Raw genomic sequence first — 27,724 nt, forward strand, 5'->3', positions numbered from 1 at the left:
CATTTGTACCTGTTCAAAAATACTTTGTATTTCCCCCATAAATAGAAAAAGGGTTGTCAATATTTATTTTAACAATCACAGGCTTAACTCTTAACCAATGTATATGTGTAAAATGCTGTAGCACTTCAGTGTCTGTGTAGATTTCTAAACTGTAACATTTCTCCAAAAGCAAGCTTTTTTTTAATAGAAAATCAAATGATATAAAAAAGGCCAAAAAAAAATGTGAATGGTGGAAAAAAAAACTAATAAATATTCAAAAAGGTGTAGGCTTTGTCCACATTTGGAATGGCACAGGAAAAGGCAGGCTGTATATATTTCAGATCCTCAAGTGGTGGTTACCTAAAATGACAAGTGAAGAGCATTTTAGAAAAGGATTCATATGTTTGAACTGTTAAACTCTGAAGAAAAAAAATTATAACCCAATTCATACTATGACTTGTATCCATTAGAATGATTCTTACTAAGCAGTACTTTCATGTAAACATATTACCTAAAAAGTAAATATTTTATCCTTTCCCTAATGGAGTACATTAGTATGGCAGCCTTGTAGCTTAGACAACAGGACACTGCTAAGCACAGAACTAATAGGGAAATCCTTAGAATCACATTAGTTAAACCTGCGATACAGTATACATAGAGGGGAAAAGATTTGATAGTAGTAGTAGAATTTGCAGGCAAACATTACAATGCAGGAGATATGGAAAATGTCTTTTTGGTTTGAGAACAATGGAAAAAGCCTAAAGCTGGCCAAAGACAGCTTGATTTTCTCTCACTCATTAAGCCTGCAGGCTGAACGAAAAAAAAAAATCAATCGACTCCCCCATCAACTCTAACAGCGTGGATGGAGGAATCTCCTCTGCCAGTGATTGTATTCAGGCAGCTCTACCATTATAAATGGAACAAATTAAAGTGACACTAAACTCAAGAGTTGAATCTTAAAAATACATTCAAGTACCTTATCTATCAAAAAAACTGTATCTCATTTGTGAATCACTCGGCTGTAGATCCTCAAATCATCTCTGAATTGGTGCGGGCACTGTCCTTCTGGAGGGTGACTACTCCTTTGTCAATGGTCCCTGTGCGTGATGTAAAGTAGCCACCACTCCAAGCTCACTCCTGGGATGGACAACACATTTCGTTTACTAATTTGTATTGAGTTTGTAATGACAACGTTATCTTTTAATGAATAGGCCCAGAGCAGAAATGGTCCATAAGGGGCATAGAGGTGTGAGAACCAGGGCTGTCCCGATACCATTTTTTCAAAACCAAGTACTTTGCCTCAGATACCAATTACCGATACTTTTTCCTTAAAGTGACATGTGACTTTTTCTCGTTTATTCGCAGGCAGATGGCAGTGTTGGTTTTTATTTTAATTTGCATTTATTTTATTACCTTCTTAGCACTTTATTTTATTATTTTGTATTTTTTTTTTATTATTTTGTATTGTTTTCTACTCCATCACTTTTTAATTTATTTTTTACCTTTTTATTTAATTTTATTAACTTTTAATTTTTATTTTTTTTTCCCCTTCCATATAAATGTTTATTGAAAAATGTAAATATTTACAAAATAACAGACAATAACTGTGACAATAACAGAGACACAGTATGTAGGTAGAAAGATCACATGGAGATACAAACAGAAAAAACATTAAGAAATCTGTAAAAAAAGATATCTTAAAATCTCAATGCAATATAGAGATTGACTGGATGATAAGTCCAGCGAGGTCCCGAAAGATTGGAAATGTCCTGTTATCGAGCAACAAATAATAAAGAAAGACAAAATAAAGAAAAGGAAAAAGCTTAAAAGAAAAAGTGAAAAGGAAAGTAAGTCAGAGAGAAAGAAAGAGAGGTGTCCCAATGAGTGGTCGGAGGGGAGGGGTGATTAGGGAGATATCAGGGGGGGAAAATCAAAATAAAGAGTAAACGTGGATCGAATCGGGAAGTTAAATACAGACATTCCTTGTTTAGCGGCCGAGTTCTGTTCCTACAACTAGGTCGTTAACCACCTCAGGGTAGGCCGTTGTAAAAAAACGGCCGGCCAAGAGGTCTCTAGATCTGAGCGGGCGTCTTTAGACGTCCGCCCAGACACGCCCCCTCGGCGCCCCGAGTGGGAAATGGCTGATATTTAAAAACAGGCAGCAATGCCTGTTACCAAACAAGCGATCAGCCGTATTTAATTAGCCCCCGTAAGTCCCCACCCATACATACACGCATGCAAACATGCGTCGGGGGCGCGTACGTGCAAAAAAGACGATTGCGCCCATTATGCCGCACATGTTACATATCGCCGCGAACGTCGGAGTGAGAGCAATCATTCTAGGGCCATCAACACTAAACACTAAATAACACTAAACTGATGAGCGGTAAAAGCTTTTAAAGTGTTGCCTATGGCCAATTTTAGGTATGGTAGTTTTCTGAGATTTCGCGGGTGTGCGCAATTTTAAAGCTTGACATGTTTGGTGTCTATTTACCCGACGTGACCCCGACTTTTATATTTTACCAAAAAACTGGGTAATAATAAATGTTTCCTAACATAATGTAAAACAAATACTTTTTTCCCCCAAAATTTTCTGTAATTTTTCCTAATTATGGTAAAAAATAAAAACCCCAGTGGTGTTTAAATACCACCAACATAAAGCTCTATCTGTCCCCAAAAAATGGTATAAAATTTATTTCAGTACAGCGTTGCATGACGGAATAAACGTCAGTCAAAGTACCGCAAACGAGGAATTGTATACAGTATAATATGTCATTTACAATATTCAGAGCAAAGAAATGTACAAAGGAAATGCCAACTTGATCATTTTGCTTTTATTTGCATAAAAGTAGTACTAGAGCTGGACTGTACAGTACACTCAGCAAAACAGTACTGTATGAACAAGGTGTACTGTACAAAAAAGACATTGAGGCTCACTAAACAAGATGTATGCAAGATGTTGGAATGTTTGTAATACCCTTTATTGGCTAACTGGAGTTGTTAAAGATGCATGCTCTTGGGATTACACTTCTAGCTATACAAGTTCCTACTTTGCAATTTTTATGAACACATGTTAATGATGGTGGTACAGTTCACTATACAATTGATTATAAGCATTAGCTTTTCACTTACTTGTCACCTGAAATTAATAATTATTGATAAGAGATTGCTTGCTGATGGATGCTGATGCTATTGTTATTTTCATGTAATATGGATGTTGATATTATATACGAAATTATATTAAATATTGTTTTTAAAGAAATTAAATAAAGGGTACTACAAAATGTCAAACATCTTGCATTTATCGATGGCTAACATGGTGCAACACTGTACTGTACTAAACAAGTTGTACAGATTTGTACAAAAAAAAAAGACATTCAAGCTAACTTTTAGTCTTTGAATCCTAAAAAGGTATTGTCAGTGTCATCATCGGAATTCTGATCAGGAAATGTAGAAGGCCCAGCTAAGGGAGATTATGAAGTAGAAATGGAAGAACTAGTAATAGGGGTCCTGGGTTCCTTTCCCTTTAGTGTGGTCTGTTTCGTCATTTTCTTTTTTGCTTCATAAATTTCACGATAGCATCGTAAAAATTCACTCATTTGCCGTTCCACTTTTGTGAACTGTTCGACATTTGGATCCATAGCTTCTAGTTCTAACATAGCTGCATTCACTTTTGAGAACACACCCGCTAATCCCTTTGCAGTGAAGTTCTTTGGTACTTCAATTCTTTCCTCTTCTTCTTCTTCCTCCTCTTCTGTTACTGTGCTTCCAACTCTATTAAATCTTCCATACTTAGCTCTCCCTCAGTATATTCTACTAATTCTTTAATATCTCACAATTAAGCACGTTAGCAAGTTCCACAGTTGTTTCGTTTATAAGATTGACATGTTCGTCTTTGTCAAATGCTTCTGATGTATGCACAAAACGTTTTAGGCATTTTTTCCATATGCCTTGCATACACTTTTCTGTCACTCCTTCCCAAGCTGATTCGATGTTCTTAATGCACTCTAAAATGTTGTATGATTTCCAGAAATCACGAAGGGTTACTTCATTGTTTTCTGTTGCTGCTACAGCTGTGGAAAAGGTTCTGTGCAAATAGTTTGCTTTGAAGGTAGCTATAGCCCCCCTGGTCCATTGGCTGTAAGATAGCAGTTGTGTTTTTAGGCAGATACACTACCTTTACATCTGGGTGTAGATCATCAAGATGCTGAGGGTGGCCTGGAGCATTATCAAGCAGAAGGATAAATTTAAAAAGAACGCTCTTTTTCAGACGATAAATGCTTCACCGAAGGTGTAAAACAGTTAATGAACCAATCTTCAAATAAAGCCTGCGTCATCCATGCCTTGTTATTCGCTCGATAGTAAACAGGCAATGTGTGCTTACGTTCTTCAATGCACGGGGGTTCTCAGACCGATAAATGAGGAAAGGCTTCAACTTAAACCCAGTAACATTTCCTCCAAACAACAACGTGACCCTGTCCTTAAAAGCCTTGAAGCCAGGCATTGTTTTAGCTTCTTTGTGTATGTAGGACCTTTCAGGCATTTTCTTCCAAAAAAGTCCAGTTTCATCCACATTGAAGATTTGTTCTGGACAGTAGCCGCCTTTCTCTATGATTTTATCATTGGTCAAGACATTTTTCTGCTGCTTCCACATCTGCACTTGCCGCCTCACCAGTGACACTTGGATTATGCGACAAAACCTCTGAAACCATCCACGACTTGCTGTAAATGTTTCCATCGATTCTTTAGCTTCAAAGTCTTTAAGATACTGAGTGCCTTGAATTATTGAAATACTCATTGGCATTCTTTTTTGTATCTGGTCACCAAACCAGATCGCCAATAATTTTTCCATGTAATGAATGAGGCATTTCCGCTGCCTAGTTATTATTGTTTTTTCACTCTTTTCAACCATCCTGAAGTTCTTTGTCCTTCAGGATGGTTGAAATGGTTGAATGCGCCAGATTCAAGTCCTGTGCTATTGCATTAACTTTACCAGCTTCATAGTAATTTATGATATTCGCTTTCATGTCAAGATCAATAGCCTTTGCTTTTTGCTGCTTTCTCCTGGTGAACTCCTCCGTTTTGATGGCATCTCGTACTAAGGGGTACAAAATAAACAATACAGTATGGAATAAGGTACCCAGATCTCACAACACTACTGATCAAGAAAAGAAAGTACTGTACATTACTGTACATTGTCACACTACAGGTACCACCTGGGCTGCACATCAGAAAAACAGCAAGCAAAAGGTGGTTGGAATGGCTGGCACACCATGCATATACAGTACTGTAGTGTTGCAAATATACAGTACTGTACTATCCATACAGTACTGTAGACAGTATGCTGCATAATACTCACCCAGAAATCTGTAGATCTTTTGCATAGAATCAATGTCGCAATGTAGTAGTAGAAGTCACCATAGGCCGCACTGTACTGTATTGTAGCAGTAGAAGAAGCCACCATAGGCCACAATGCCTCATGTCCCTACGTCTGAACTGCGCACCGTGCGGTCGCAAGTCTGAAATTCGGTTGTAAGTCTGAAAAGCACACACTGGTCGTAAGTCCGAGCAGTCGTTAAACAGGTATGTCGTTAAACGAGGAATGTCTGTAATATTGGACCCAGGTGGACGAAACAGCTTCAAATTTAGTAACGTTATTAGCAAACGTGGCGGTACGTTTTTCGTGTGTCATGACCTATTTTGTATTTTGTGTTACTTTTTTTCACTTAACTTTATTGATATAAAACAGGGGATAACAATCCCCTATGTGATATAATTCTGTATGAGCCTGCCGTCCAATGCAGAAGATCCAACACTATCTTCTACCTTCTGTAGAGCTCCGTTTGTAACAGCTGACACAGGAACCGCTGTGAATACAGTGCTCCTATGTCACTGATCACAGAACTACTTTGCCATGGTCCCCGGTCCCTCAGGAGAGCAGAGAGCCCGAAAACCACGGTGGGGATGGATCATGAGGGGGCGAACCATGAGGGACGGACCTTGGAGGGGAGGGGCCGTGAGGGGGACAGACGAGCAGGCTGCTATATAAGTGATCGGGACAGATCACTTGTACAAGCAGCCCGAACCTATTTCAAGATTTTAAGTGCTGGCATCGGCGCTATGTATCGGGGGCATTGTCAGGAGTACAGGTACTCCTGACAATGCTCTGTATCGGCCCTGATACTAGTATTGGTATAGGGACTTTTCTAGCGAGTACTATCTGGTTAATAATGACTAAAATCATTAAAGCTTTCTTAATGGACCACTATCAAGACACAAAGCAGGGTTCCACACTGCTTAATATTGAACATGGGCTCACAGAGCCACATGAGATTGATGAAACATTCCTAGGTATGTAGTAGTTTCTACTGATTGCAATAGAACTATTCTGTACAGCTTAAAAGGACAAGCGTACTTTAAGTGCAGTTGCTGGATCCTCTTACAGCCGCTCATGCATGCCATGACCCCATTTATTAGTATGAGCCATACTCAGGATGGCCTCTAGTGGAGTATTATACGGATGTCCTACAGCACTCCTTACCGCAGATAAACAAGCTGGGTACTTGAAGTGACCACAGAACTTGATAAAGCTGTCACCAGGACACCAAGAGGAAGTGTCCAAACAAAAACATATTGTCACTTAATCAAGCATGCTTTTTAAATGACAATATGCGTCAATAAATAGATGTTTTTGTTTAGACACTTCATCTGGGTGTGCTGGTGACATCTTTATCAAGTTCTAGTGGAGTATGGCTCATCATTAGCAATGATTGAGGCAAGGTATGCCAGTGAAGTAGGAACAGGATCTGGCCTGTATGCTTTCCTACCCAAGGCTTTGTGGTGACAGGCAGAAGCGCACAGTGAAGATCTTAGGAGCGAATAGAAAGCTTGACCTGTTTGGTGTCTATTTACCCGACGTGACCCCGTCTTTTATATTTTACAAAAAAATTGGGGTGATAATAAATGTTTCATAACATTTCATACGGAAACAGTCTTATTTTCAAAATTTAAGGTACTTTTTTTGTTATATAGTAAAGAAAATGGTATAAAATTCATTTCAGTAGAGCATTGCATGACGGAGTAAAGGTCAGTCAAAGTACTGCAGCGCTGAATACTGAAAAATGGCCTGGACAGGAAGGGGGTGTACACACCTGGTCTTCAAGTGGTTAACAGGCATGCTGAACTCAGGTAGGTATGGGGTTAACTTAAAGGACAGCTGTACTTATAGTTAATTGTCCTTTAAAGCCCATCTCTGGGATAAAGTAATCTTCCCCTCCCACCCCCTAATGTTTGTATTTTTTTTTTTAACGCCCTTTTTACTTACCTAAAGCCATGGTCACGTGACACTCCAGACTCGAGCCTTCTCTTCTGTTTTCTTCTAGTAGGGTCCTCTTCGGGTAGCCACATTACTGCCTGCATGATGTGGGCGCTTCCAATTGGATGTACGGCAGCAGAGTCCTCTCAGCATCCGGAAGAGGAGTGATGTCATTGCCAGGAGACAGTGAAGGTCAGCCAGCAAGGGACCCTCTATGACACTGGGCCTTCCCCTGCCCCCCGAAAATAGTGCTGACGAGGGCCCTGGACAGCAGACTTAGGTGGGTATAACTTGACTTACCAGGTAATAAAAAAAAAAACCTTGCATGATGGTTTAGAGAGGGGTGAGAGGGGGATCATTATTTGCCCCGAGTGGGGTTCAACTCTATTCGCATATACAAAAACACAACTGAAAGAAGTTTTGTATTTACTAAAAAATAAATAATAATAATTTAAAAAAAAATTAAATGCAACCTACATTTGAACCGATATCAGCCTCCTGTAATCCCTTGTACAGCAACACACAGACTGGGAGAAGGAGGAGCAGCACCATGAGCCATCTACGTGTGCTGCATGTAAAAGGTCTGGCAAAGAATAAGCTGACATGAGGAAAAAGCAGAGGGCAGAAAGATAAACTGCAACTAATTGCAGCGGGTCACCAGCATCACTGAACAGTTGGGCAAGGCGGTTTAAATGTCAGGACTAGATGCACAAAATGACAAACCCTTCAGCAGGTAAAACAGCTCTTACAACAGTATACAGATTTAACTGTGTATTTACCTGTTTGCCTGGAGTTCAGCTGTAAATATTTATCATGGTTAACATTTACAATAAGCAACTGCAGGCAGTACTTACATCAGTCAGTGATTCATTGCCTCAGCCTCAGAGAAGTGCACAAGATCGGGGCTCACGGAATGGATTACTTCCAGCTGGCATTCCAACCAGCAGAGCATCTTTACAGGCATTCTGCATGCAATACTGCTGGAGCTCTGCTGCTGCCTGAGAAACCTACAAAGGAACACAGACATTAACACTTCAGGCGGCATGCTAACAGTCACAAAATCACTCATACTTGGTACCAATTTTGTATATAGAAGAGTGACTCACTTTGTTTGTAAAGCCGACAATACACTTTGTGGGGCGGAACAAGAGAAATCACATGGCCCCATCCAAGCTAAAGAGCATGAATAGAGAGATATTCTCTGCCGGCTACTCTATTCTGGACAGCCGGCATCCATGGCTGTCATATTACCAGAACAATGACTGCAGCTGATTGGCTGCAGTCACTATTCAGCCAAAATGTTTCCACCCGGCTTGATTTAAAAATGTATTTTGGTCCAGCTGGACATTCGCGGATCAAAATTCAGCCAATTCAGCAGGAAATGGCCAAAATTCAATCTGCACTTAATTTTATTCAAACAGTTTCAGTATTTTAATTTTAAGCATTGTTTACGTGTCTTATCTAAAGCGGATATACGGTAGTTTTCCAATTAAAAAGAGTAGGGCAAATATTGTGCATTGCCTGAATAACCCAAGTAGAGAACGGTCACTAGGCTTTCTGAAATAATCTGAAGCTCTGTTTACTTTGAATACTCAATCACGTGCAAAGGAAATACAATAAACAGGATTTTTGCTTGCATGATTGGATCTTAATTTATAAATCTTTTTTATTGATAACCATTTCTAAATCTTCCACCCAGCCATACGCTACGTGAACGCCATTTGCACAGCATTCCTACCACCAAATGGAGCCAAGGAGCATAGGAAAGGTGCCTTGGCTCCACCTAGTGGTTGCAATGCCATGTGGATGGCATTCAGCCAGCTTATGGCAGGGCTAAAGATTTATATACAGACCGTTTGGGGTATGGTTCACACCATTTTCCGGACCAGATCTTGAACACATTGCATTTTTAACGGGATTTTGCCGCATTTGGAATTTATTTTATTTTGCTTAAAATGGTCTCACAGGTGCGTTTGTATGTGTTGTGTGTTCCAGTGCATTCCAGACCAGACAAAATAGGACAGGTCTAGTCTGGAACGGACTGCGCTGCTCTGAACAGAGGCCGGAAATACCATAGGGATACATTAGGATGCATTTTGGGTCTGGAAACAATCTGGTCTGGTCTGGAGATGATCCGAACATGGTGTGAGTGGGCCCTAAATGATACAATTGATGAAATAAAGAGCACCAATAACATTCCCAAAAGAGTCTCCAGGAAGAGGGCAAAAGTGAAAGGGTCAACATATTGAATGCTTTACTGCTGCATACTAAACTTTTTCTTATAGTGTATGTCAGCACATTAGGATTTGTCTGTACATTGTGGACAGGTACATGAGGGTAGTGGATAAGTTAGAAAGTTCAAATACATTTGATTTTGGTGTAAAACTAAGATATCAAAATAAAATCAAATATAGCATTTTGGGGTCAACTCACTAAATCATAACGCATAGGGTATTTTCATTGTTTTTTTTCCCCCTCATTTTGGATTTCATAATTTTTCATGAAATACAGTGCCTTGACACTTTTCATCTACTGTATGTAATGTATAATATTAAAAATAATCAAGTAATTATAATATGACCTATGCCAGAAGCAACTTCCAATAAGCTGCAGATGGGAAGTGATCTTCAGAAGAACATAATCAGCAGGGCCGGTGATCTAGATCTAGGAAGAAAAAGCCATTCCTCATGATAGGTGTTTGAGTAAGGGGTTTGGACAATGCACCTAGTGATGCAGGCTTGGAAGATATGGGCCTACAGGCACAGGAGGGTTGCTTGCCTTCAACACAGGGCACAAGAGCAAGAACTGCTGTTTACAATAAAAGGGAGTTATTAAACAGAGCAAGAGCCAACAGCTATTAGCTTTATCCCACTGCACTACAAGTCTGTGGCTGGGCGATATATGGGAACCTAAACTAAAGTCAGTACAAAGATTTAGATACCACGTGACAACATTTTAGCAGTGATTTCTTCTGTGCACTTAGTGACGGAGAAGAGGTCTTCCATAGCCCACAGCATTGTTTTCAGCCGGTTTTAAGTGAAATTGCTCTTTGTCCATCTTAGAGGGTGAAGTAACTTTACAGGAGGGACCTGAAATATGCTGTTCCTACCCTGCAGGCTATCCTCCACCACTCCAATCCATGATCAGACTGCCTGAGATTCTAATCAAGCAAAAACATATGCAGGGCCGTGCAGTGTCCCCACCACTTACCCATAGGACAACACTCATGCCTGGAATTTGATTTGGTGGTTAATACACCAAGCAATGCATTGTGGGGAGACATATTGGAGACAGACTGGTCATGAATCAGGGGACAAGGTAATCACTGCCTGCTTTTTGTCACTCCTGTAAAGTGAACTTGTTTGTCCAATATGGGAAAAGTACAGGTGAATTTTAAGTGAATGTCTGCTTAAGGGCTAGTTCACACCAGAACTGCATGTGTCTGCACACCAGCGGTGCGATGCGTTTACCGTGATTTTATCGCGATCTTACTGCGATTGATGCATTATTTTTATTGGCCTAAAATGGGATTTCAGGTGCGTTAAGTTTGCATGTGTTTTGATGCGTTCCGTCGCGATCCGATACAGCTAAAATAGTGCAATCAGTACTTTTTCTGGCTGCATCAGAATGGATTAGTCTGGTGTGAACAGCACACCAGAATCCCATAGGAAAGCATTGTGCTGCATTTTTGATGCAGCTCAAATACGGAACGGACTGCATCTGGTGTGAATGGGCCCCTTAAATAAATCCTTTTTTTATATACAAGTAAAGAAACAGAAACCAACCCAGATCAAAACTAGCAAATATTAACTGCGCACAACCAATTACTTAACTGATTTGACATACAGGCAAGTTTTTAAGCTCTTGAAACATACAGCAAGTCTTAAAATGAACCTGTGCCTAAGCTATGTACAAAAAAGTATTAAAGATATAGTCCACCTTTGACAAAATAATAACGCGCACACACTAATAAAAGTTAAAAAAAGAAGTACATTTATTATTTCTTGCACTAGAGCAGGGGTGCCCATTAGTTAGATCGCGATCTACCAGTAGATCGCAAAGCAAAAACTGGTAGATCCCGATCGGCTCACTGACCTGTGTCCTGTCCTCCCGCGGTACTCGTGCGGCTGAATGTGGCAGATGCTGCAGACGGGAAGGAGAGAGGAGAGGAAACTAGGGAAGCTGCTGCAGTGGAGGTAAGAAAAGACAGACAGGGGAGAGACAGCAGAGAAAGTGAGAGAAGAGACAGCAGAGAGAGAGAAGAGACAGCAGATAGAAACAGGGGAGAAAGAGAGGAGAGAGCGCAAGGAGAGAGAAAAGAGATGGCCGGTTGACTTCAATGCACTGCCACGCCCTCTCCCGCCCCTGAATGCAGGTGTTTTTTCCCTGGTAGATCTCATTGAGCTCGTCATTTGAAAAGTAGATCTCCAGACAAAAAATTGTGGGCGCCCCTGCACTAGAGCATGTAAAGCATTACGACTACAGTCAGTGGATTGTGTGTACAATACTCTGGCTCCAGCAGACTTTTCCTCCAGAGGGACGCAGAGCAGCGCCCAGCGAGGAGGAGAGATGTATGTATATACACATATATACATACACACACACACCTGAAGTGTCTGTGAAGGTTCTCATTCATCCAGGTCATGGTATATCTGTAAAAAATAAGTCAAGGCAACTGGACTTGCTGTATTTTTCTTGAAGACGTTTCACTGGTCATCCAACCAGCTACCTCAATTCAGAATGACTTGTACAAAAATTCTCTGGGAATAAAGATGGTGAATGTTGCTCCATTCCACATAATCTGTTAGTCGCAACCAGGTGTTGAATGCATTTCCATAATTGGAGTCTAGGAGGTGCTAAAACAGCATTGTATGTGGAATAGAGAGATTTTTTGTACAAGTCATTCTGAATTGAGAAAGCTGGTTGGATGACCAGTGAAACGTGTTCAAGAAAAATGCAGCAAGTCCAGTTGCCTTGACTCATTTTCTACAGATAGTCCTGAAGTGGTTAAAGCTATGTAATGTTATATAAGAACAGGTATATAATTTGGTTTTTGTAGCAGTAAATGTTCCTTCTCTTTACAGCGGGAAAGCATTTTGTAAAAAAAGAAAGCTGATTTTAGCCTCTTTAATTGTAATGTACAGAGCCAAAAGGTTATTTATAGCACAGGGCTGTTCTTGATGAATGTGGAAAGGAAGAAAATTGTATTTTTACCCTAAGCAGCTTATCCTGAATATCGCTTCGAATACACACAAGCTGTCTTTCTTGTCCAATTATTCTAAACAGGATGTACAGCTGAACAAAATATTTGTTTTGTTAAAACAGGTCTCCTGAAACTTTGGCTGGGATGTCCATGCTTCTCATGTGATCAGCACTTGTACAGCTATAAAGAAAAAAAAGAGAGTAGAACGTATGGCAACCCTGTCACTATACTCACTACTCAGCTAAGCTATACCTGTAAAAGAAGACAATAGGTTCAGTTCATGAAGCTTTACAACAACGATAAGTATTTCTAGTTTAGTCAAGTGACTGTATTTTTTAGACTTCATTGGATTTAAAGTGACATTAAAGTCAATTTTTCCCCCTCCCCCCAATGGTAATGAAAGCACTTAACTTAAATTATGTCTCTTAATCCGATCTTCTTCTTCTTTCCTGATGTTTTCATCTGTCCCTCCAGCGGTGTGGCGGCTCTCCGATCCAGCGCCGACTCCTCTGTGCTTGCTGGCACTTTCTGTCCCATGGTGTCTGCATGAGGGTGCATGCGTTCATAGACTTACCTTGTGTCTCTCCTCGTCTCTCGCCCGAGAATCCGAACTGCGCATGCACCCGCCCCAAGATGCTTTGCCCAAGGATCTTCACATTTTCGGATGGCAGCGCGCAGGGAAGAGGGGGTAAGTATTAACCTCTGTTAATGCGGTTTTTTCAAGGAATGCCCACTGTGAGGAAATGGCGAAAGCCATCTTTCTTAGTAGATTTAATGGATCGCACACATAGACAATTATTTCAGCGATGGGGTCCTGACAAAGGCAACAGCCATTGGTGTGTGTGTGTGTGTTCACTGTTTATTTTTGCAGCTAGAGAGAAATCTGTACTGCTACAATTGCTACATGTTTGTCAAAACAAAGACTGACGCAATAAACGTTTATGTTTTTACAATCTTAACAAGAAACTCTTTTGGGTGAGTGCTTAAACCACTTTTCACTATCAGTTTTATATTACTTTTTAAAGGGGAGTATTTATTTTAAGGTGACAGCAGCTACCACATTAATATTTTCCTACATTCCACACTCTAAACTCTGTGTGTGTGTGAGATATATATTATACACTATATTGCCAAAAGTATTGGGACGCCTGCCTTTACACGCACATGAACTTTAACTGCCTACGGGCCGGCCGTAGTAAAAAAACGGCCGGCTGGGAGCTCTCTAGATCTGAGCGGGCGTCTTTAGACGTCCGCTCAGACACGCCCCCTAGCGCGCGAGCGGGAAATGGCCGAAATTTAAAAACAGGCAGCGATGCCTGTTAACATACAAGCGATCGGCCGGCTGTAGAGCCGGCGGATCGCTTGTATGTTGCAACGATCGGTGCGCCCCCTCCGCTGTCCCCCCGCTATTGTCCCGCTGATCCCGGGCTCCAAAGTGCACATACACACACTGTATATACAGTATATCTGGTATAGACCACTGTAACAAATTCCCTCTCATGGAGAACAGTTCCAGCACACTCTCAGGTGGGCCCCAGGGACCCTTCAGGATTCATCTATTCCAAGAACCAATGCTGGCGACAGCAGACAGATCTTCCCAAATATAGGGTAATATGCACTGCTCTTCTCCTCCTCCACCGCGACCGGGAAGATACTTGGGTTTCCCTGAACCTCCTGGTAGTGGTTGAGGGTACTGAGGGCAGAGGAGCCATAGGCTCCTTCTGCCGTCAGTCAAGCTATGACTGCAGGGTGGGGGTGTGACCGGTGCACGCTATGTGTCTCTATGGATACACACAGCTAGGTGCGGGCACCCATAAAAGAAGGATCGGCACTAGCGGTCTGGATACCACTAGAGAACGAGGAAATAAAAAATAAAAAGGTTAAAAAAAACTTTTTTCAGCAAGTCTGGCCACCATAATAAAAGATAAATAAGAGGAAGGTTTAAGGTTTCTTTAATGTTCAATGCTTTTTAAGAAACACATTTTTTTTGCAAACAGGAAAAAAGTATCCTGGCCCGAGCGAGTTACTGTTCATCTTTCCAACAATACCATTTTAAGCCTGGTGTCTATGCAGGCATTTAATTAGTTTTGAAAAGCCCCAAGCTATATACTGCAAAAAGGTGTGTGGGTGCAGCGCACTAAAGACTGACACTAAGAGCTGAAAGGCAAGTTTATACTCTCCTATAAACACTCAATTACACATCTACCTGTTTACTGTTATTGCTGTTTAAGGTGGAACTACACCCGCCAATTTAGGTGTACGTTTAATAAACTGTGATAAAACTAGCTTTATCACGAGTTAACTTTACTCAGCAGATCTCTTTGTTTTTCTCGGCTGCACAGAGGCTGTTTAATAACCTGCGAAAAGAAAACTCTTCTCACGTAACAGCTGTGAAAGGCTGAGATAAGTTATCTCAGTGATCAGTTGAGAAAGCAATGTGGGGAATGTATTCTGAGCTGCACAATGACATCCTTTGTGATAATCTGCAATCCTCCTGACAGGATCGTAGTTTAATCTGCCAAACCACCCATTAACAATATTACAAAGCACCGCTATAGCAAAGTGCAACAGTTATTTCACCGTTAAAATTAAGAAAATTGCTAAAAAACAGGATTTACATGTTCTGATTTGTTCAGCATGTACCAGTACAAAACCATGAATTAAACTACCAGAGGCAGCCACAATGCGAGGCAGTGATGGGGTTAAACATTCTAAAGGGGCACTCTGATGGAGCCTAGCAATGTAAGTGGGCACTCTGACACATGCTGGAAATTAGAATGTTTGGCGTCCATGAAAAAAGCCTGCTGTCCCGAGATAGGTGCATCAGCACTGTGTGTGTGCAAACACACTAGCAGCAGGTATTAATGCATCATAAACGGTGGACCATGGTGGCGAAATGGTGTTACAGACTGTTATGTGTGGAGTGCAATGTTCACTGCATCTGCCTCAAAAACATACTCCCCAGACATCCTTCAAGCTTTATTTGGTGGGCCTGTTTCTGAGGGAGAGTGAGACTTCAACAACAAGCCCTAAGGTCACATGACCTTACTGAACTTTCCCTCACACTACACAGATACATTGAGGGGACTTGAAACTGCCACTGTCACTCTCATGAGGGAAGGGTGGCATTAAGACAGACTTCCCTCCTGTTCCCTCTCAAGGCTGTGACACACTGCAGGCAAAGCGAAGCAAAGGGAAAAAAAACCCAACCTTCCTCTTCGCACCGCACCGCAGCTTGGCTGCACTGTAGTTTGTCCGGCACAGCGGAGCTCGGGATCGCCAGCGGCAACAGAGGGGGGCGCACAAACGCACACATATTACAAGTGATCGGGCGTCTCTACAGACGTCTGAACGCTTGTATGTAAACAGCCATCGCTGGCTGTTTACATTGAAAGCCAATTTCCCGTTCGTGAGCACGGCCTAGCGGCGGCCACGAGCAGCGGGGACGCTCGGGGTGGGTTAGGACATTTTAAAACGCCCACCCGCATTCCGTCTGCTGCCCGGCCGTTTAATTACAACAGCCTGACAGCAGGTGGTTAATTATTTAATTCCTAAATATTCTTTGTTGATTATGAAATATAGTTCTATTTTTTTAAATGTATTATTATTATTTCAATATTGGAATAATTAATATTTCAATAAATATTATTTATGTAATTATTACATAAAATAATGATTGCATTAATAAATACGTATTAGTTATCTATTTCATTACTAATTAATAATCAAATTAATATTTGATTAATGATACATTTTTTCATTATTATGATTTAATAATAAATTAGATAGCGGTAACAGCTGGATAGAATAGCACTAGGCTCTGAATTGAACATACCACTCCTCCTCAGGACTGGAAACAGAGAAGAACTGAGTGACAGAGGAGGAGGTTCCTGTATCTTTGCTCAGTGCTTCTCGAGAAAAAGGCCTTTAGCACCAGGTCTGACAGGGTGCTAAATCAAGGGTACTTTGCACAATACTTATCTCGTGATGAAGCAGTTCTCTACTTGTCTCCCTATATTAAACAGGTACATTCCCATTACTTTCTGTGTACTTATCACCAGGATGAGAAGAGGTGAGATATTTCTGTTCCTACCTGACTTATCTCGGGTTATTAAACAGCATTTTCTAGACTTTTCACTTTGCTAAGGTGAGAAAAGCCTTCTCACTGCTTATCACACTCTTTCACAGTTTATTAAACGTACACCTTAATGTCTCCCAAAACAGTTACTTTCAAGGTATGCCAACTGTCAAGGTTGTCAGTGTGCTTATCTCAGCTCTCAACCAAACTTTCAACCCCTCAGATGGCTAGTGTCATAGCTGACCACATTACCATGACAACTGCAATCCAAATAGGAGCTAAGATGGCACTTTCCTTGGCTGTAAGGGATAGGAGGTTATAGTTCCACTTTAACCCCTTCGTGACGGACGACGTACAGTGTACGTCGCCAGCATCGGGGCTGTTTAAACAGACTCCCGGCGACTTTTGCCGCCGGGAGTCTGTTTAAACTTGTAGAGCCGACTGTCGGCTTTACAACAGAAGCGATCCTGGCGACTTACCTGTCGCCAGATCGCTTCTGCGTCCCGAAGAAGGGGCCGCCCCCCCCACCCGGACACCCCCGCCGTGCTTCCCGGGCTCCGTTGCCCCTCCTACGGGCCCGGGACCGGCGATCTTTGTGTCCGCGGGGAGCTGGGGAGGAGGGCGACGAACTTCCGTTCATCGATCCCCTCCCCGTTCTATGGGACCGGGAGCGATGCAGATTGCATCACTTCCGGTCCCTGGGCTGTCAGTTCTGGGCTCCTGCAGCCCAGCTATAAGCTATTGAAGTGCGATCTGCACTTCAATAGCTCATTTCTAGTGTAAAGGTGACACTGAGGGTCTTTTGGACCCCCAGCATCACCTTAAAGAGGACCTGTCACCACCATCTGCTATTACATGGGGGGGCTTGCAAGCCCCCCCATGTGATAGCAGTCAAAGTAAAGTAAAAAAAAAAAAAAACAGTTTTTAAAATTAAAATGAAATAAAATAAATCTAATAATATAAAAAAAAAATTTAAAAGTCCCCCGCCCCCGCGAGCACGCGCGTCGCCACGTAAACACGCGTCGGGTGCGCCTACGCATGAAAACGACGAACGCGCTACACATGTTGGGTATCGCCGCGCACGCCGGAGTGAGAGCAATAATTCTAGGGCCAGTATTTTGGGGTATCTCTAAATTGATGACCTGTGGGGGCTTTTAAAGTGTCTTTTATTGACTTTTTGGGGTACTGCAGTTTTTCGCCGTTTCACGGTCGCACGCAATCTGTAAACTGGGCATGTTGGGTATCGTTTTACTCGTTGTAACCTCATCTTTTATATTTCATTTAAAAAATGGGTAATTTGTTGTGTTTTGGGGCATTTAATTAAATTTGTCACTAAATTTTGGGGTTTAATAAGGAGTTGCGCTAATATTGTGCAACATAAAAATTTTCAACTACCACCATTTTATTCTATAGGGTCTTGGGATTCAGAAAATATATAATGTTGGGGGGTTTTACGTCATTTTCTGGCCTAAAATGTGGAATATAACATGGGAGCAAAAATGGAAAAAAGGGCCTCAGTCATGAAGGGGTTAAGCAACAACATAAACAAAGTTTTGATGTCAGGCTGAAATCTTTGATGCTAGCAAATATTACAGAAATATATAAATATACATTGCACCTAGTCCAGGAGTAGGCAACGTTGGCTCTCCTATAAGGCATTGCAAGCCAAATCCATGACTCCCATAGACAGAAGCATGATGGGATTTGTAGTTTCAGCACAGCTGGAGAGCCAAGGTCGCCTACCCCTGACCTAGCATCATCAATGTCAGTGCAGAACTTAAGTGGCTACATACACTAGCCACTGTTGCATGTGCCTGTGCATGACTGTCCCTACTGGCCTGTGCGAACATTGGGCCGGGTGCGAGCATGCTCCCTGCGCGAACATTGGGCCAAGCCCGAGCAAGCTCCCTGCGCGAACACTGGGCCGAGCCCGAGCAAGCTCCCTGCGCGAACATTGGGTCGGGCCCAAGCAAGCTCCCTGCGTGAACATTGGGTCGGGCCCGAGCAAGCTCCCTGCGCGAACACTGGGCCGGGCCCCAGCAAGCTCCCTGCACGAACATTGGGCCGGGCCCCAGCAAGCTCCCTGCGCGAACATTGGGCCGGGCCCCAGCAAGTTCCCTGCGCGAACATTGGGCCGGGCCCAAGCAAGTTCCCTGCACTTATGTTGTGCGTGGCCCAAGCAAGTTTATGCCATTCGTACCCCTACGAATAGATACAAAGGGATCTAATCTGCTCCAGTGTTCATGTTCTGTGCTCGAGCACAGTTATTGATTACACAGAGGTGTATTGTGATGAGTCCAACTGAACCGTACCCAGGACCGCCTGCTTCAAGTGGGCCAGGGCACGGTATGCTGAACCATGCCCGAGCATTATACAAAGCAATTACACTAGACAAACGTACTAGATTTTGGGATGGGCAAAGGTGCTCAGGCATGGTATGGATCGTCTAGTGCAAGTACATCCTATAAATCTGAGATCAGCCATAAACCCTGGAGACCCTCACCATGTATAACACATAGGTAATACATATACACCATCTACAAAGCTGCATATACGTACACACAAAACACACCATTTCCCGTGGTGTCTGTTCCTTGAATTCTATGTAGCATAAGCCAAAAATGCTTATTTGGATTTTATGTCAGTGAAATGGACAATGTCATCATTCCCAATCACCAAGTGGCTGATCTAGCTGGGAGTCGGATCTTCTATAAAGCAAACACAATCAATAGCTGTAAAAACACAGGAGAAAAATGTTCAGTAAATAGAGGCATGCATTATTCAGAACGCCCGCTGCCTGCAGGCTGGACATTGCACACAATTACTGAATTGTGTCACGGAGACAGAGAGACACAGTGCAGAGGAGGGAAGCACCCACCACATGCAGCTCCTTTCATGTCATCTAGCTGTGCAGATCATTTTCTATTGATCTGCATTTGTGATTCACAGTCCCAGTGCTAGAATTGTCATAATGTGACATTATGTTATTAAACCGTCGCACGAAAGCTGAAAAACAGGCTATTGGTAGCACAAAATGCATTACAAACAACCGTTTTTAAACACTTTTTTTCAAAACATGCATGGATCTGCATTTTTGAAATATACCCCATCCCCTCCCCTCTAATCTGCCATAGCTATTGCTCCCTTTACCCACACTTTGCTTGTACTATACAGGGACTTGTAACTGAAAGCTAAACACATTTCAATCAGTAGTGTGCCCTTCACTGCTGTAGAACCGTTCTTCGGTTCTCTGCTCTGTCTCTCACTGCCGCCATCTCCGCCACTGACTCTTCTGGGTTCATGGAAGTCCTCTTTTGCCACTGATGATGTAACCCCCTGCGCACGTGCATAAGAGTTTCATCCTCACAGCATCTTAAAAATGAAACATCGCTGGGGAACAGAGTAATGATTTTTTTGGACAGAAGAGATTTTACATAAAGCACTTTTATTTACCTGATCCCCACTGCCCCAGCAGTCAGCGCTCTCCTCTTGTCTCCTATGCCCCAGCTGGTGGAATGTCTCCCAGGATCCTTGCATCTAATGCTGGTCTATGGACCAAAAAAAACGGGTTGTTTTTGTACATTTAGCCCTGCTTCGGGCCAGCAGAGCTAAATGTAAAGCGGGTAGTTGCTGCACGTTTTGAACAAGTGATCTGATCAGAGCACTTGTACTAGCCTGATTGTCTGTCCCCGTTCCTCCCTATCTGCTGTGGTTTTCAGGGTCCCCCACTCCTCTGGTACCACAGCAAATAAGCTCAGGATGGAAAGTGGTGAGCAGAGCAAAGAACGTCCGTTCTTTGCTTTGTGTTATCAGTGAGACCGGAGCGCTGTAATCACAGCGTCACCTGTCAGAAACTGCAAAAAGGTCTGTTCTGTGTTGGAGGGCAGGTTCCATAAAGAGAACCTGTCATCTCCAAACTACCACACAGGAGCTTGTAAGCCATACAGTGCATGCTAGAGGCTGACCGCTCTGGAAGCCCCTGTATGATAGGAATAGAATTAGGTGAATAAAGAAAAAGTAAAAAATAAATACAAATTTAAAAAAAAAGTTTAAAATAATAAAAGATATAAAAATGTAAAAAGATAAAAGTGTTAAAGTAAAAATTAAAACCAACCCTGCTGCCCCAGCCATCTACATGCAAATAAACACACGTGTAGATCATTGTGTGTGTGCGCATTGAGTGCTGCCTCCATTCCACCGTGTGCCATATTGTAGTAGCCAGGCAGCTGAACTCTCTTAAGGCCGGTTCACACAACAAACAGTGCGTTCCACAGCGGTCAGCCTCTGGAACGCACTTCAGCCGGCTCCCTGCGTTCAGCATTGCAGATTGCACTGTAGTGGAACGCAGGCCCCTCCTGCCCCTGAGCGCAGGTAGCCGGCCGGAGTACGATACAGTGCGTTCTAGAGGCTGACCGCTCTGGAACGCACTGTTTGTGGTGTGAACCGGCTCTGACACGCACAATGTACATTAAATGGTAAGTTCACTTTCCCAGGTAATTTGGGAAAATAGAATTACCCGATCAAATCTGGCCCGGTCTCACCGCCCCCCTCCTAGATTGTACGATAATCGTGCAGTGTATGGAAGGCGTGTGACCGTTTCTACTGTACGGTCGCACGTCTCCCGTCGAACAAGCAGGCTGTTCGACAACTTCCGAACGGGCCGATGTGCGCACACACACACTGCCCGTTTGCAGTCATCGTAAGCCCGCCCCTCATTGCGGTCATCGTAAGCCCGCCCCTCATTGCGATCATCAGAAGCCCGCCCTCGCAAGTACGATCAGCCTGTCCAAGATGGGCAGATCGTACAAGCTTTTAATAAGCTTACGACCATCGCAAGACAACAGTCTTGCGATGGTCGTAATTTGTATGGGCACCATAAAGGTGCCCATACACCTTACAATTATCTGCAGATTTGCTGTGGTCAGATGGAAAAAGTGCAACAGATTGGCCCAGGTGGAGATTACTCCATCCACACAGGTAAGTGTAGATGGAGGAATCTGTTGCACCTTTTCCATCTGACCACAGGAAATCTGCAGATAATTGTAAGGTGTATGGGCAGCCTTATGCTGGGCACACACCTTAAAACCATCGCAAGACTTTTGTCTTGCGATGGTTGTAAGGTAATTAAAAAAACGTATGATCTGCCTATCTTGGACAGACAGATCGCTGAGGGGCGGGGTTCCGATGACTGCAATGCTGAACGGGCACTTGCGCACACCGGCCTGTGCGGCTTTTATCTTGTGAACATGCCACACACCCGCCGACAATTGTACGATGTTCGGCTGGTTTGCAAACATGTTCGTAAGATAAAAGTTGTGCGACCGTACAGTAGCAGAGCAAAACAAACGACAAACGCACTCAACAATTTGTTACCAGTTGTACAGTAAGGTGCACACGAAATGGGCGTAGAACAGTAGAAAGGTATCATGGCACACTCACAAACTAGCATGTAAAACAACTTGTCTCACCACTAAGGACAATGACAGAGGTTTGGATACACGTCTTCTGCAAAGGATGTGTAAGCCGCACTGCCGCGCCAAGGCACCTCTTATAGTGCGGTCCTAACTCTAAAGGTAAAGCAAAATCGGTTTTGCTTTACCGATTTGGTGCAGCGACGCATGGATTACGATAATCGTACGATCGTGGGGTTTCCCGCGATTATCGTAAGGTGTGTGGGCACCTTTAGTCTCCACATTTCTCTCATGACAGGTTTCCTCTCAGCTTAAAGGAGAACTATGGGGTCAGTTTTTTTCCCCATAGTTCTCCTTGGGGTAACGGGAGGACACAAACTAGCGTCCTCCCGTTACCCTAAGCTCAGTATACCGCGAGCTATAGCTCGTGGTATACTGAGACGCCGCACCTGGAGAGGATCCCGACTTAGATGACGGGATCCGCCCAGCTGCATAAGTGACAGCTGGCTCTGCCTTTCTAGGGGCAGAGCCAGCTGTACCCGCCCCGTCCCCCGTCCGTTCCACCAGTCAGCGCTGGCAGATCGGAGCGGGGAGAGGGGAATCCAGCCCTCCCCCTGTCACGGCAGAGAGCCGTGACAGGATCGAGAGGTGAGGGAACCCGGCATGGGTTATCGCACCTCCCGATCTACTGAGCCGACCTGTGACGGTCTCATTGTCACAGGTCGGCTAGAACTACGAGGTGAGTGGAAATCCCTCATCTCATAGTTCTTCTTTAAGGGCGTGTCCTTGGACGGGCAAATGCAGGGTGCTTTGACAGAAGTTTGAGATGCTTCTCAGATCATTAAGAATCTGTTACAGGCGCGGTTGCCTTCTGAATTCCCATGGACTTATATAGGGAGAGAAGCATTTTGGACACAGACCCTATTGTGCTGTGAGCAATGGTGCATATCTTGGGATTGTGTTTATTGGGTGTGCAGTTGATCTGTGAATTGTCTGTCAATAATAAGAGTCATCATAGCAAAGAAACAGGTAACACTGGTTCCCAGTAGTGATGAGACTGGGCTTCATGTAAACCCTGTTCACCCAAAGCCCTCTCAAAACTGTGACCATACCTCCTCATGACCCAGTCACTGGTGGAGAGGCTCATTCCCCCACACAAAAGGGTAGGGAATGCCACAACTGCTGCCAGTGATTGATATAGCACTGACAGTGTACCCAGCACATTCACATCAGTTGCTGCCCTCAAGGAGCTTATAATCTAAGACGCCATTCACACTGAGCGTTTTGTAGTGCGTTTTCTGCTCAAAAATTGATCAAATATAAAGCTTAATGTTGCTCTTCCAATGCATTTTAATGGAGATGTTTACATCTTGAAGCTCAATGTCGCTTATAGCTGAAGCTTGTAGCTTGGCCCAAATAGACTTTAATGGTGTAGCTCAATACGGCGTTTTTGAGCAACATTGTAGTGCGATGTCACGCTACACAGGTGTCACTTTTGCCCACAAATTACACTCTCCACAGAAGCAGGAATTATTTCACATTAAAGACCGCTTTTGATTGGATACAGCCCAATCCAGCAGCTACAAAGTCCCTGTGGTAAACTGCCAATGTGCAACGTAGTTCACATTTTGAAGCGCTATGTAGCACCTCAAAATGTGCACTGTAGCTCAATGTAGGTCAAAGTCGCTCTGCTCAAATCAGCTCGGAAAAAGCGCTAATATTGTTGTAGCTCAGTGTGAATGGGGTCTTAGGTCCCCATCTCACGTGCATACATACAAGGGACAAGTTTGTCAGGCAAACTTGAGAACATGCAAACTCCATGCAGATAGTGTCGCTGCTGAGATTGGAGCAAGGACCCCAGACAAGGCAGAAGCACTGGCCACTGACCCGCTGTGCTGTTAGGCTTTCAATAGGCATTATTACACAGAAAATGAACGGGGAAAAGCTCCAAGTGTTTTTTATCACCGCTACTCTTCTCTTATACTGACCGTTCGGAATTAAAACAAAATACAATAATGTGTAGAGGTTGGGTGAAATGTTGAGGGCCCATTCACAGCAGCTAGCCACTGAGCTACCAATTGTTCACCTCCTTTCTCTGACTTCAATGCTTTACCATTGCCGAACTCTACTTGTGAATATGTTTGTTTCCTGGCTGTTACGTTGATACAAAGTCTTTAATACTTTCTGAGTCACGGGCCGGGAACAAACATGCAGCTAGAGAAGGCAAAGAATACTCATGCTGGTTTCAAGTCAGTAACCCAGAAAGTATGAAAGCCTTTGGATCAACAACCAAGAAACTAACCTATTCAAAAGCAGAGCTCAGCAATGGAAACCTATGTATACGTTAGTCACCCTGAGAGAGCAGATAGGTTTGGGGGTCACCATTGATGTAACACTGGGGTTCATCCAGCCCTGTAAGATTAAACTGACCCCTTGTTTGTAGAGGTGATGCAGAGCACTAAAACCACTAAGGGCAATTCCATCTTTAACACCATGTTCCATTTATATTTAGGGTTTAACCTTGTGCCATTCCACAGCCCCCCCACTTACCTGCATTATGGGGTCTGCCTCTTCGCAGGGTTCTGTTCTCATTTGAATTTGGCGCAGTCATGCATGGCTCTACCCACACAGCCATGTCAATCATTCGCACGACAACCACTGTGGCAGAGGTGCCCATAGAGTGCGTGGCTCTACCCACACAGCCATATCAATCATTCACACGACAACCACTGTGGCACAGGTACCCATAGAGTGCGTGGCTCTGCCCACACAGCCATGTCAATCATTCACATGACAATCCCTGTGACAGAGGTACCCATAGAGTGCGTGGCTCTGCCCACACAGCCATGTCAATCATTCGCACGACAACCACTGTGGCAGAGGTGCCCATAGAGTGCGTGGCTCTGCCCACACAGCCATGTCAATCATTTGCACGACAATCACTGTGGCAGAGGTACCCATAGAGTGCGTGGCTCTGCCCACACAGCCATGTCAATCATTCACACGACAATCACTGTGACAGAGGTACCCATAGAGTGCGTGGCTCTGCCCACACAGCCATGTCAATCATTCGCACAACAACCACTGTGGCACAGGTACCCATAGAGTGCGTGGCTCTGCCCACACAGCCATGTCAATCATTCACACGACAATCACTGTGGCAGAGGTACCCATAGAGTGCGTGGCTCTGCCCACACAGCCATGTCAATCATTCACACGACAATCACTGTGGCAGAGGTACCCATAGAGTGCGTGGCTCTGCCCACACAGCCATGTCAATCATTCACACGACAATCACTGTGGCAGAGGTACCCATAGAGTGCGTGGCTCTGCCCACACAGCCATGTCAATCATTCACACGACAATCACTGTGGCAGAGGTACCCATAGAGTGCGTGGCTCTGCCCACACAGCCATGTCAATCATTCACACGACAATCACTGTGGCAGAGGTACCCATAGAGTGCGTGGCTCTGCCCACACAGCCATGTCAATCATTTGCACGACAATCACTGTGGCAGAGGTACCCATAGAGTGCGTGGCTCTGCCCACACAGCCATGTCAATCATTCACACGACAATCACTGTGGCAGAGGTACCCATAGAGTGCGTGGCTCTGCCCACACAGCCATGTCAATCATTCGCACGACAACCACTGTGGCAGAGGTGCCCATAGAGTGTGTGGCTCTGCCCACACAGCCATGTCAATCATTCACACGACAATCACTGTGGCAGAGGTACCCATAGAGTGCGTGGCTCTGCCCACACAGCCATGTCAATCATTCACACGACAATCACTGTGGCAGAGGTACCCATAGAGTGCGTGGCTCTGCCCACACAGCCATGTCAATCATTCACACGACAATCACTGTGGCAGAGGTACCCATAGAGTGCGTGGCTCTGCCCACACAGCCATGTCAATCATTCACACGACAATCACTGTGGCAGAGGTACCCATAGAGTGCGTGGCTCTGCCCATACAGCCATGTCAATCATTTCAACGACAACCACTGTGGCAGAGGTACCCATAGAGTGTGTGGCTCTGCCCACACAGCCATGTCAATCATTCACACGACAACCACTGTGGCAGAGGTGCCCATAGATCTCAATGGCGTACAAGCGTGGTGATGTCACAATACTTGTAGTCCATTGATAACTTCCTCCAGCTCCATAACGTAAGCTCTATACCTTGGTACGTCCTAGTGCCGGAGAGACATTTGAGCCGAGCATTGCACACGCCATCCGCCGATCCAGATTGCAATGCTTCGCAGGCTCCATTGCAATAACTGAATGCATTGGTTTTGCAGTGATGAATTCTTTGCAAAAAGTGGAGTATGCTTTTAATGATCATCTTCATCCTGATTATGAAGGTGCAACAGGATACAGTGCAGCATCTCCCACATGGAATAAGCTCTGGATGCATCATCGCACAGCCATGACACAAAGATCACATTTACTGTCAACTTATGTGTGCGTGTGGTGAAGAGTCCCACCCGAACAAAATGCCACTTCTCTTACCTTGATCCTCTCCACGCTCGCCTCCAGCTTCAGCTGCTCCACCAGTCTCTGCATAGTGCTCAGGTTGGAGTTTGAAGACATGTTTATTCTCCAGGGGAAAAAGGTGCACCCTGTTGCTTCTTCTCCAGATAGTACTTGTGATCGGATCCGGGCAGGAAATGATCTCACGAGCAGCTAAACTAACACACTCTCCTACCCATCCAGCACCAAATGCGGCTTCCAAACTCGGCTGGACTGGGAAAAGCTGTGCTGTCAGCGCCACCTACTGGCAGGAATCGGTAAGAACTGCAACTCAGCAGCTAATGGATGCTTGAAAGGTCCAACATACAAAACAAAACGTTACATTGGAGAAAGTTTGTATTGCTTACCTAAAGTACACGAAGAAATAGTGTAAACTATGTGGAAGGCAATATAATACCTCTTTTGCAGAAATGTAAGAAACAATCTAATACATGGTGTTATCATAGATAAAAATAACACTGAAAGTAGTAAAAAAGGAGTTAATAATAGTGGGCTCACTCCAGTCAATATAGGAAATCCGTTGGCACATGTAAGTATAACTAACAACGGACGACCGAAATCAAGGCAGAATAATAACAATAAAAATAGTGGGGAACAACAAGGTAGTAAACTTTTGTCCCACAAAAAGAGAGGAATTAAATCACCCTGTCACCGATGGGTAGACTCGCAGGGTTATTTTACAAAAGGGTGAAGAGTTTGGAGAAGGCAGGAGAAGTGAACAATCTAGGACAACATAGATGATTTGTAAAAATTCTCCATTTCAGTTCACTTTCCAGTTTAGCTATGTTGTCCTAGATTGTTCACTTCTCCAAACTCTTCACCCTTAGTGAATAACGATGTCAATCTGCCACAGTGGTTGTCGTGCGAATGATTGACATGGCTGTGGGGGCAGAGCCACGCACTCTATGGGCACCTCTGCCACAGTGATTGTCGTGCAAATGATTGAAATGGCTGTGTGGGCAGAGCCACGCACTCTATGGGTACCTGTGCCACAGTGGTTGTCGTGTGAATGATTGACATGGCTGTGTGGGCAGAGCTACACACTCTATGGGCACCTCTGTCACAGTGGTTGTCGTGTGAATGATTGACATGGCTGTGTGGGCAGAGCCACGCACTCTATGGGCACCTCTGTCACAGTGGTTGTCGTGCGAATGATTGACATGGCTGTGTGGGCAGAGCCACGCACTCTATGGGTACCTCTG

General features: G+C 43.8%; 1 protein-coding gene across 1 annotated transcript; it reads right to left on the reverse strand.

Moving 5' to 3' along the window:
• Nucleotides 1-273: 273 nt before the first annotated feature.
• On the reverse strand, nt 274-26,699 carry GNG10 (G protein subunit gamma 10). The gene is made up of 3 exons (XM_018569954.1): nt 26,502-26,699; nt 8,149-8,301; nt 274-339 (listed from the first exon to the last, which is right to left on the reverse strand). The coding sequence occupies exons 1-2, from the start codon at nt 26,580-26,582 to the stop codon at nt 8,176-8,178; spliced, it is 207 nt and encodes a 68-aa protein (XP_018425456.1). The 5' UTR covers nt 26,583-26,699; the 3' UTR covers nt 274-339; nt 8,149-8,175.
• Nucleotides 26,700-27,724: the final 1,025 nt, after the last annotated feature.

The sequence above is a fragment of the Nanorana parkeri genome, unplaced genomic scaffold, assembly GCF_000935625.1.
Source record: "Nanorana parkeri isolate BGI_ZX_2015 unplaced genomic scaffold, ASM93562v1 scaffold1432, whole genome shotgun sequence".
Taxonomy (NCBI): domain Eukaryota; kingdom Metazoa; phylum Chordata; class Amphibia; order Anura; family Dicroglossidae; genus Nanorana; species Nanorana parkeri.